The sequence below is a fragment of the Nuphar pumila genome, chromosome 8 (genome assembly GCF_984573655.1).
Source record: "Nuphar pumila chromosome 8, dmNupPumi1.hap1.1, whole genome shotgun sequence".
NCBI classification, from domain to species: domain Eukaryota; kingdom Viridiplantae; phylum Streptophyta; class Magnoliopsida; order Nymphaeales; family Nymphaeaceae; genus Nuphar; species Nuphar pumila.
In genome coordinates, this window is record NC_143256.1 from 11,777,769 (window position 1) to 11,790,539 (window position 12,771).

The window sequence follows — 12,771 nt, forward strand, 5'->3', positions numbered from 1 at the left end:
AAACGCTTTCCTACAAAAACAAAAAAATATAAAACAAATCAAAACAACAAAGCGCTAAACAGAAACTCATTGTTAGTTAAATAAAAAATCAATAAAACAAGGATCTAATCAACTAATAACAGACTAACTATCATGCAACAAACTAAATCACTAGAATACAAATTAGCAAAACAAACTAACTAAATTGTGTAGAAAGAAAGAAACTAACTACATAACAATTAAATTAATAATCTAACTAAGAAAACAAGAAAATAAGCTAACTGAAAATCAAGATTTGAACTATTTATTTAACTAACAAACAACTAACTAATATCTAGAATTTAATTAGCTAAACAAGAGATACTCTAATCGACTATATAAGCAGGGAATTCAAGAATTAAGAATATAACTAACGTGACTACTAACTAATGGGATTAACTTAACTAAGAAAAGAAAGACATTAACCAACTAACTATTAATTCAAGTAGTTGTTAAAATAACTAAGTAGCCACCTAATAAACTAAGTTGTTGTACAGATTGTGAACTAATTTTAACAATTCTGAAACTAAAAAATAATAAAAACTAACTTATGCTATCTACCACAAACTGATTAAAAAAAATTAATAGAAACAAAACAGGACCCGACTGTATATATTTCAAGGAAAATTTAACTAATCGTGCCATGGACTAAAAACAAGTTAACAATCTAATATGCACAAAAACAAACGTAAGCGACAAAAAAAAACGTGAATCAAAGCAACCTGATTAATTAACATCAAAGAAATTCGAGTATGCTAAAGGAGTCTAAAAGAGAACTTTTAACTAATCGGGCCTGACAAACGTCAATCACATGTATAACTCGATACACGCTGGTTCTATATATATATATATATATATATATATATATATATATATATATATATATATATATATATATATATATTCATGAACTGCAGGCTATGCCGACTAGTTAAAATAATAAAATGCAGATTTAATCTAATAAAAGCTTAACTATACTAGCCAGAATACTTATCTAAACTAACCTAAACTATGTTGAATAGATAAGATGAATTACCCGCTGTGTGACTAGGGGTGGCAATTTCTGACACGACCCGCCAACCTGCCTCTTAGGCGGGTTCCGGTTGGGCTTAAGCCAACCCGTTTAATAAACGGGTCGACCCGCGTTACCCGTTTATTAAACAGGTCGGGTTCGGGTTGGGGGTATGCCAACCCGGCTGACCCGTTTAATAAACGGGTTAGGCGGGTGGGTCAACCCGCCAACCCACCAACCCGACCCGTCAACCCGCCAACCCAACCCGACCCGTCAACCCATCAACCTGACCCGTCAACCTGACCCGCGAACCTGAAAACCCGTTTACCCGACCCAACCCATTTATTAAATGGGTTGGCGGGTCGTGTCGGGTTACCCGTTTATTAAACGGGTCGGGTTCGTGTTTGCCACAGCCGACCCGTTTAATAAAGAGGTCGGGTTCGGGTTGAGGTATGCTGACCCGCCAACCCGTCGGGTCGACCCGCCAACCCGACACGATTGCCACCCCTATGTGTGAGTAATTAGCGTGAATCTAACTGGTTGATGGAGATCCAGGGAATGGTCATTAAAGAAACTATACAGTGTTTTAACGCTGATTCCAGCAACTCGTTGGTCAAACCTGTGAATCTGCTCAACGGCGTTTTGGGGTTATACGAACGATCGATCAAGAGAAAGGATTTTTCAATGCAAGTTTGTTGATCGAGGATCGTGCGAACACTGATTCACGCACTCAGCACACGCACAAACCCATCCAACAGATCAGATGAAACGTTGGCTGGATTTGCAAGAGATGTGTTTAAAAAAACTGCAACAAACAAAATTGTATATATAAAAAAATCCTACATTATCGAAACGCATAAAACAAACAGCAATACCTATTTAAAATAAAGATTTCAAAAGTTTACATGCTAAGCTATGCTGTATGCAATGCAAAATTCACGATTTATCTATGGGATGAATTAAAATATATCTAAACTATGTGCAAATCAAATAAAGAGAAGGGGGAGAAGAGGCAAACCATATTCATTTATATGGTTGAATATAACTAAAATTAAATGCAACTAGTTTAATGTTAGATAAACTATATATATTATATATAGAGAGAGAGGAGTAGTTGCCTATCAATGCCTACTTCCCAGCATTGTCAATTACAAATGATGGACGGCGTAAAACCCACAACCGCGCTCATGTTAAAACGTGCATTAGCAGCTATAGCTATCGACAACTACTCCCTTCCCTCTCTTCATATATATATATACATATATATATATATAGAGAGAGAGAGAGAGAGAAGAATGAAAATCTCCCCAATGAAAACGATCCCAAATCTACCCAATGAAAAAAAAAATCAAAATTCCTATTGTACAGATGTGCTCAGCATGATTGATTTACTAGAAATCAATACTTAGATCATACATTTTGGATAGAAAAAATGGTATTTGGAGCCTAAAAAAATTATAAAAGATTTTTGAAACTTCTAAAAACATATTTGTGCATCCGAATCAAATGCTCTAAGAAATAATTCCTAAAAAAAACATATAGATCACATCTGTACAGTTGGTGTTTTGAAAAAAAATGCTGAAAATCCAATAAAACATCCATTAGATGGGTTTGGGAGGGTTTTCCATTAGGTAGGTTTTCATTCTTATATATATATATATATATATATATATATATATATATATATATATATATATATATATATATATATATATATATATATATATATATATATATATATATATGGTCCTATCCTTTTTTATTAGGTGTTGTTATTACCGTCCAAAAATTATTTTTTGCTAATGTGTTTATTATTGTTTAATCAATAGAGAATATGTATTTGATTATGATTTTTTATGCTCATATGTGTATTTTAAAGAAGAAAAAAACAATGGTTTATAGTATACTAAAATTTAATGCTAATATATATATTTACATTTTTACATCAAATCAATTTGATAAAAAACTAGTTTCTTAGTAAATAAGCAATGATAAACAGATCTAACGGTTTAAATCGAGCAAAAAATATCAAAAAGTGTGATTTTTAAATGATCCTAATGGGACCTAATAAAATGGGTTAGGACCATCCTCTCTCTCTCTCTCTCTCTCTCTCTCTCTATATATATATATATATATATATAGATATATAGATAGATAGATAGATAGATAGATAGATATACACTCAAGGAGAATCTCAATTAATTTGTGATTCTAATAAACTGATGCATATGTTCTCCATGTTTGGAATCCCTTTAGAAAACAAAGTTCCAGTGGTATTCTTTTGCAGAGTAGGTGATTATATATTTCACCAATATTCATTTCATGCTCGTAATATCTTTTCAGAAGCAATCTAATTGAAAATTGTGGGTATCTTTAATTCTAGACCTGCTTCCAAGATATTTTGGTGATTGTACAATGAGAATTTTCAATGAAGTTTGTGGTCGCCTAAGGTGCGGGCTCTCCACCCCCATGGTATAGTCCTGTTTAGTTTCGTCACGTTTTCTTTTGCACGGGCTAGGGTGTTATGGTTATATATATATATATAGCCGCCTCCTTTGAGAGATGAGCATGAGAGCTTTGGGTGTATTGGGGATTAGTGTTTTGAGAGTTGTATATCTAGCATTTGTATGTATTTTTTCTCATCTTGCTATTGGATTTTTGCTTTCCTGTCACCTGTAGACGTAGGCCCAAGAGACAAATCAAGTAAATCTCATGGCTTCTTGTTGACGATAACCCTTCTCACATCTCTCTCCTTGATTTACGGGATCTGATCTGAATGGTTACAGGAAATATCTCTGCGTATCAAGTTGGTTATGGAAACTGTATATCGTACCACTATAATTTTTTTCAAGTTAGTTATATGTTGTGTATTATAAATATTGTATCCCTGATTATTCAAATATAAGAAAAGAGAGCGAGAGTGTTTGCCATGGATGTAGGTCTAATATGATTAAACCACGTTAATTCCTTCTTGTGGCAAATTGTGTTCGTGATCCATTTGGTACACTGTGTAAATGTAAAACCTGCAAAATTTTGATAATTATCAAAATAAATAAATATTAAAATTCTTCAAAATAAATACAGTAACGTGATATGGAATTGATCCAAATGGATCTTGAATCCAAACAGGATCAAATGGATCCAGTATTTGGATTTGGATACGATGAATGGATTAGGATCCTTGATGGATCCGAACCTCAATTAGAATTCAATTGGATCTTAATGGATCCAAATATGGTTGAATCTCAATCAAGATCTAAAAATCTAGTTCGAAGGTTCAGAAGATCTAAAATATAATTTTTGTCCAACTCGTATTTGAGATTCGTCGAAAACCAATTCGTATATAAATTAATTAACAAAGACTAATAATGCAACAAGAGGTGAAGTGGTGTTATGGCAAAAGGTATTGCCTAGTTATGAGGCAACTCGAGTTCAAATCTCATTGACCACATACACAGATTTTAGCAAGAGGACATGGTTTTTTGTCAAAAACGCCTAACATATATAAAGTCTTAAGTAAATTAAGTAAGATATGAATTGCAATGAAATAGAAAGTAGTGCACGGGTGGGGTTTGTTGCCCCTTTAGAAAGAAGTCTTAAGTTCAAATCCCCCTGTATGCTGGATTCTTTTTGAAAAAAAAAAGAATTTCAATTCATTTTTTTTAGTAACTCCTCATTAAAGTGACTTTAATAGGAAAACACGTTTTCAAGGTAAGAGGGGCTGGGCAAATTTCCCAAAGGGAAAACCCAACCATTTTTCTTTAGTAAGGCATCTATTCCCACGAATTTTGAAAAGAAAGGGGGGTATTACAAGGGGCATTGAATGGGGGAGGACAGTTTCAAGAAAAAAAAAACAGAAGGAGAAGGGACTTTACAAAAATCGAGTTTGAGAGATTTCATCTTCCTCTTTTCATGTTTTTCGTATTTCAGCCATTGACACCTCTCTCTCTCTCTCTCTCTCTCTCTCTCTCTCTCTCTCTCTCTCTCTCTCTCTCTCTCTCTCTCTCTCTCTCTCTCTCTCTCTTCCCTCTCTAAGCCCACCAAAGACCCCCATTGTTGCTTTGTGGATCTTCTTTCCTCACCTTAAGTGGAGCTCCAACCGATAAGAAAGGAAGCAAAGTCATCTGCGGGCTCGATTCTCCAAACTAATGTAAGGGGTACTATATCTTTATGGGTGTGTTTGATGTCCTGTAGCGCAAGTATATTATAGCACCCGCACCCATGTGACATAGGCAACAACAAAACTACATGTGACCAAAAGATTTTATGCTTGGTGCTTTTTTCTCGTTCTGGTAAATTTGTTCATCTTGTCATGTGATATGGACTACATCATTAAATGAATCAATGGTACAAACTATATTATATTTATGAATTGCAAAATCTGGGTTGAGATTGCACCAACCAGCACTCAAAAAATCGATATAAACTGCCCAGATCACCATGTTGCCTTTTTTCTTTACTAAAGTAAATCATGTTTGTCTTGTTTGATCTACTTTTTAATGTAACCTCTCTGTCTATGCGTATGTGTGTGTGTACGTGTACCTCGTTACTAGCAAGACCACTTGAACTATGACAACCGGAAGAATGGAAGTTAATCTACTGCCCTTTAATTGTTGTGGGATGTTCTTGATGTTAGTAAAAGAAAAGAAATTTCAAGTTTAGATATTTATAGTAGCATGGTTTGTTAGTGCAAGAAGTTGTAGAGCTAAATCTTGAAAAATTTATAGAACAAGCATTAGTACTTGTTGAATGAAGGATTAAGTATAAAATATTATGTAGAAGCTGAAAAATGCAACTGATTGCTACTGGGTTTGTTTTTTTCCTTCAATCCATAAAATTTTCAAATAAGAAAGCTCATGGTTGATATGGAGCGGATTCTATTATTCAATATTCTAATCTGCGCTCATCCAGCAGGAATTGAACCATGGTGATTTGCCAATTATTAGTTGAGTGCTTTATTCACTTAGCCATGGATTTGTCATCAAATCATGAAATTATTTGTCATCCAACTATGTGATTAAGTCTTCGTACCCTAGGTTGTGGTTTCCCTGTGTAAAATATGAAAAAAAAAACTATGCTATTTTCCTAGACCACTTGATCAACCATAGTCTCTACGGCTCACTTGGCCTGCTACAACAGCCATCCAGCTAGGTGGTGGCTCCATCATTGTATTACAGATAAATCTGAACAGGGCAACATTTTTACAGTTTCCTTTCTTTTACAATCATGAAGTGTGCAACGTTTGGATCTTAACATGTATTGACCTCTATTGTGTGTTGGATGTAGAAGGGAGTGGATTCTTGTTGCTGTGTAGTTGTCTTTGAGTCCGAACATTGACAATCTATTTGGCCCTTCTTGTTGGATATGATGATCTTGAGGGGTTTATGGTCTTGATCATGTGCGTGTAATGTTACATATCATACATAGGGCGTGTTGGATGCTCTCAGAAAACTTGACTAGGATCACGAATTCTGAAACTAGTCGCAATTGTGATCATGATCTTCTGCAATCCTGACCACATTACATTGTTGTCTTAATTGGGGTCTGCCACAACCCCATCTTGCCTTTCAAAAGAAAAGAAAAAATGATGAAATTTATGACACAACCTTGATTCAGTTATCAGACTATTCCTATCTCGTATGTTCAAATACATTTTTGAATGGTCCTAATCATAAAGATACGGGTTCATGCAGATTGAATTATTCATGTAGTGATCATAACTGTGAATCATATGAGTTAGACATTGGTTGAGAAACCGGTCGGTTGCTCTACTTGTGGATAACTTTGCAGCACACATTGATGTTGCTCTTTCGTAGAGCAAGACCCTATCAAGGATGGCAGGCTAGGGTTAGTCAAGCCAGCCTTCTTTCTTTTCAAATGACCAACAGAGCAAGCCACTTTGCTGGCATGTTGCAGGTCATGACCTGGGGTAGGCTACATACCGATAGGGGTCTGCCATAGCCCAACAAGACTAAGAAATACAAACACATATGTATGCTTTGACAAAGAAAGTGATATCCATGATAGTTATGTCTGAAAAACTTACTTTGTGTATACATACGTATAGCATCAGAAATTTATTATAGTACACATACCCTGAGTGGGTCGAAAACTCACAAATGTGAACATACATTGGTTATAGCATAAAACATCACAATAAATTTTGATTATCTTCCTATGAAAAAAATGTAGGCAAATATGGCAAATAAATGAGATATCAATGACGTAATCTTGTTGCACATGGTTTTGTGTGTGTGGTTGACATACATATATGTTGCGACTAATGTTCAATGCATGAATCACATGTTTTTTTTTTATGCATATTTTATTATAAGTGTATAAATGCGAAAAACTACAGGGGCATGATAGTATAAGATTGAAACTGAGCATGCAGAACCCTTGTGGTGCCATAAGGGCACTTATGATGCAAATTGATTCACATATATATTGAATTATGATTGCATGCAAATGTTTGACATGTTTTGTGCCGGTTGATATATGCTTGTTCTGCAAAAATTTGTCTAACGAAGGACAATTGCCATGCCATGATCATGTGAAAGCTCAAAACCGAGTGTGCGGTCTTGCAGGACCATTGTAGTGTCATATGAGTACTTATGAAAAGTTGTACTTGAGACATGCCATATGAGTGCATGGTCAGTGGAGTACGGAACTTACACCCGAGCTTAGAAATGAAACTTTAAAATGTTCTAAGTATAAGTACTCAGCTTAGAGCTGAGCCAAAATTCTGAGAAATTATGGTTGATGCCTATGGGGCATTCGATGAGTAATGTGCATACATTGAGAAGACCCCGAGTGTGGGTTAGGATTTTGGAAATCCCCTGTGGTGCAATGACTTGCACACAAAAATATACACATATAACCTAAATGTGGGATTCTGGGTATCCCTGAAAGATAATATATGTTACTGGTTTCTCGGGATATTGGATATACCTGACAATGGTATATGTTACTGGTTTCTTAGGGTTCTAGGTACACCTGAAAGATGGTGTATGTTACCGGACTCATGGTCTACCTTGGAGAGGGTAGGTGGTCCAAGCTTCATGGGACAATTATGTTTTTGTGAGAGCTAGGCATCTCACCCGGTCTCCAATCCTCGGAGTTAAGGGGCAGAACTATCAATATGTCCTAGGTGGTAGATCTAAGTCTTCTACAAAAATTATAAGCTGCATCATAATTCTAGTTCTAGCCACTAGGAAGTACTCTCTCGATCGTGAACCGTCTCATTTGGATATCTGTACGGCTAGTCATACGGGGTATTAATTTAAAAAGCATAATAGACCTCTGTGTGGTCTCGGTCCGCTACGATGTTGAATGCTTGTGCATACCCACAGGGTAGTAACAAGAGAAACATAAAGTTAGAACACATTTGAGAGTCTTCAAGTATACACACAATACTTGATGTTGCATTTTCTATAGTATGATTATGATTCACTTGTGTAATGCATAGCTTAATAATGATTTCCTTTATATTCAAACTGTGATAACCTAAATGTGATTCATTCATGTGATGCATCATTCATTAATGTCTTTCTTTTATGTAATAATTCATGAAATTCTAGAATTTAGTGAACTATACTTTCAGAACTTGTTTAAAAGTTTGTCATTTCTTATATAAATGTGTTGCACATATATTTGTACACATAACACTAAGCACATTCATACAGATAGTATGCTTCTTACTCAGACGGGGTAGTCTGACCTCTTCTGAATTATTATTTTTTTCAGGAAACAGATAAAGACATTAGGGCAATTGCGGTCGTTGCTGCGGACAGTGTCATGAGACCATATCTTCTGTGGATGTCCTGAGGAACTCTGACTTTAAGAAATTCATTAAGTTTGTAATTTATGACTTGTAAGATTTCAATGCAAGAGTTTAATTTGCCTAATGTTATTGAGTCTGTGCTATCACTTGTAACCCGCCCAAATAAATTGAATGAGGAATTAATAAAACATTTTCGATGTTGTTTTAGAAAAACAAATTTACTCCAAATTTTTTGAGTTAATTATTTGGGGTGTTACAGTAAATTGTTACACAGTGATACCTGCAATTCTCTTCTTATCTACATATCACTATATGGTGGTGTGAGTCATCTCATAAATCGCTACATGGCCATCTCTCATAAATCGTTGTGGTGGTATCTCTCATAAATCGCTACACGACGATATCTCACAAATCGCTACATGGTATCATAGCCTAGTTGATCTCTGGCTGCTGTGTCTTCCTCTTATTCTTGTCAAGTGTTTCTGGTAACTGTGTGTGATTCCTTTTCATGGCAAATAGCTCGTCAGGACAACCTCAATCTCCATCATCAACAGAGTGAATCCTCGTTCAGGATTAGGCACCTAATATAAAAATCACATCGATATTATTGAATGGTACAAATTATCTTTTGTGATCCAAATCAGTTTCCCTATACTTAAGCGGTAGATCTAAACTCGAATATATTAATGGAGAAATAACTAGGCCAAGCATAAATGACCCCAAATATCGTGATTGGAGGTCTGTCAATGACCTTGTTATGTCTTGGCTTCTTAATTCAATGGAAAATTGAATTGTTGAGTGTTTCTTATTTCTAAATATCGCTCAAGAAATATGGACTACTGTTGAAGAAATGTATAGCGAGCAAAACAATATAGCTCGTATGTATTAATTGTTCTGCGAGATTCATAACCTCAAGAAGGATACTCAAGGTTTCTCTGACTTTTTTAGAAAAATGAAGCGTCTATGGGATGAATATGAGTCATATACATCCACATGCACGGATATGATTTCCTTCAAAAACCTTCATGAAAAGGAAAAAGCATTCCAATTGCTCGCTGGGCTTGGGAATGAATTTGATCAAGTTCGAAGCCAGATCTTGTTATCAACCGAATTACCATTGGTTAACAATATATGCTCTATCATAATGAAAGAGGAAACTCGCCGTCGAGTAATGAATGTAGCGAAGTCTCTCCCTGAAGCATCTAAAAGAGCTCTTTTTTTTTATGTTGTACCTTGTGTAGCAAAAAACTATGAGTCATCAGGCCACAAAACAAGAAACAAGATTTCTTGTACCTTTTGTAAAAAAACTAGACATACCCAGAATAGATGTGGGAACCTTCACGGTAAACCAGGAACTGCTCCAGCTCAACGTCCCCATGAAGCTGCACCATCTAGTCATGTGGCTACCACTTCAAACCCGAATGATAAAGTTAGCTCAGAAGATTTGTCTACTCAATTGAAGAATATTGCTGAGTTGCTTAATTAAAACCGTTTGTCAGAAAAATGATCAAGTAGCTATGACGGCTTCCATATCCTCTCCTTCAAATCCAGGTAATATTTCTATTCATCACAATGATAAAAATTTGATCATTGATTTGGGAGCAAGTGAACATATGTGTTTGACTATAACTGATAAATCCAGGGTAAAACCAATTAGCGGCTGCAAGTATGTTGTCATTGCGGATGGAACAAAAGTTGAGGTAATAGGTATTAGTAGATTTCAGTCGTTTGATCGTGCAAAAGAACTGGATGTTATGGTAGTCCCAAGTCTATCGGCCAACTTATTATCTGTGTCAAAATTTACAAATGAGCTTAATTGCAATATCACTTTCTCACCATATAATATGATATTTCAGGACAGGGCGATGAAGAAAGTGATTGGTGAAGGAAAAATTTCAGACGGTCTTTATGTGCTTGGAAGACACGGAAAGGTCATGCTTGCTGAAAAATATGAAGGATGTATGTGGCATAAACGCCTAGGACACCCATCAAGCCCGTCATTGAACATTTTGTTTCCTGATTTTCAATTTGATTGTCATTCGTGTGATGTTTGTAGATATGCTTGAATGACTAGACTTCCCTTTCCTAGATCAGATAATATTGCTGAAAAACCATTTGATCTAATTCATACCATTGTATGGGGACATTCTCCTGTGATGTTTTACTCTGGTTTTAGATATTATCTAACATTCATTGATAATTTTTCAAAGGCTACCTAAATCTATTTACTTAAGACAAAAAATGAAGTCCTTGGTAAATTTAAAGAGTTTTTTTCTATGGTAGAAAACCAATATGATACAAAAATCAAAATCCTAAGATCTGACAATGGCACTGAGTATAAGAATACTAAGTTTGACGAATTTGAAAAACAAAATGGTGTAAACCATCAATTTACCTGCATAGGTACTCCTCAACAAATTGTAGTAGCCAAAAGGAAAAATTGTCATTTGCTTGAAGTTACCAGAGCCCTGTTATTCCAAATGAATGTTGTAAAAATATTTTGGAGTGATGTTCTGACTGCTTGCTATATTATAAATTGTCTGCCTAGCCGGATTTTAGAAAAACACTCTCCTCTTGAAATTCTAAAGGGACAGAAACTCAATTTAAATCACATGAGAACCTTTGGATGTCTTGTATTCATAGCCAAACAAGGATCGGATAAACTTAGCAGTTGTGCTTCCAAATATGACTTCTTGGGGTATTCTACATCTCAAAAGAGATATAAATGCTATAATATAGAAGAGCAACATATTTTTATCACCGGGGATGTCGAATTCAACAAAAATATTTCATACTTTCAGCAAATCAATGCCAAGGGAAGACAACATCTCGAGACATATTTGAGAAAAACTATTCTCAGGAAGTAGTTCTACCTGTGACCGACTCATATGAAGAAATTGCAACCAGCATAGGAAGAACTTTGGACTCATCGCAAGAGGCAAACTCTGAAATAGAAAATCAACCTTTGCTAAGAAGGTCAGAGCATCAATCCAGAGCTTCTGCTCATTTAAATGATTATGTTACATTCTCAGTTATGTACCCTATTGAAAATTATATTGGGTATCACAAAATTAGCAGGACTCACAAAGCCAACATTAGTCGCATTTCTTAGAATAAGGAGCCATCCACATATGAGGAGGCTAAAATTGATCCAATATGGGTTTGAGCTATGAATGAAGAACTACAAGCTCTTTATAAAAATAAGACCTGGGAAGTTGTTTCTTTACCTCTTGGAAAAAAGGCAGTTGGATGCTGCTGGGTATATAAGATAAAACATAACAGTGACAGGACTATAGAGAGATACAAGGCCAGGTTGGTGGCTAAAGGGTATACTCAGACTCAAGGTCTTGATTACGCTGAAACATTTGCTCTTGTTGCCAAAATGAATACCATCAGAATTTTCTTATTTGTTGATTGTAATTACAATTTGTCTCTCTATCAATTAGATGTTAAAAATGCTTTCTTGCAGGGAGACTTAAAAGAAGAAGTGTATATGAAACTTTCACCTGGACATCCTGAAGAAGAAAATACTGATAGAGTATGCAAACTACATAAAGCCATTTATGGCCTGAAACAATCTCCCAGGGCATGGTACCATCGATTGAGTAGTTGCTTGGAACAACATAAATTTGTCAAAAGCAATGCTGACAATTCAATGTTTGTCAAAGAAGAAGGTAATCACTTGGTTATTATCTTGGTATATGTAGATGATATCATTGTGACAGGTACAAATGATGAAGGCATTCAAGTAATAAAGAGGCTTCTGCATAACACCTTTGACATAAAAGATTCGGGCAAACTTCACTACTTCTTAGGCATTGAAATAGCTCATTCAAGAAAGGGTATGTTTTTATCTCAAAAGAAATATACGTTAGATCTTCTTAAAAGTGCAGGAAAAAACAGGTGTAAGCCTGTTGAAACTCCGGTAGAAAGCGGACAAAAATCTATTATCTCTCCT

The 12,771-nt window shown here is 35.4% G+C and overlaps 1 protein-coding gene across 1 annotated transcript in view; it reads right to left on the bottom strand.

The window, feature by feature from the left end:
* LOC149829615 (putative disease resistance protein At5g04720) overlaps positions 1-10,204 on the bottom strand; it is a 32,341-nt gene extending 22,137 nt beyond the window's left edge. Inside the window, exon 1 of the mRNA XM_090015211.1 lies at positions 10,150-10,204. Coding sequence (XP_089871337.1) covers positions 10,150-10,204 — 55 coding nt within the window. The remainder of the gene's footprint in view (positions 1-10,149) is intronic.
* Between the last annotated feature and the right edge of the window lie 2,567 nt (positions 10,205-12,771).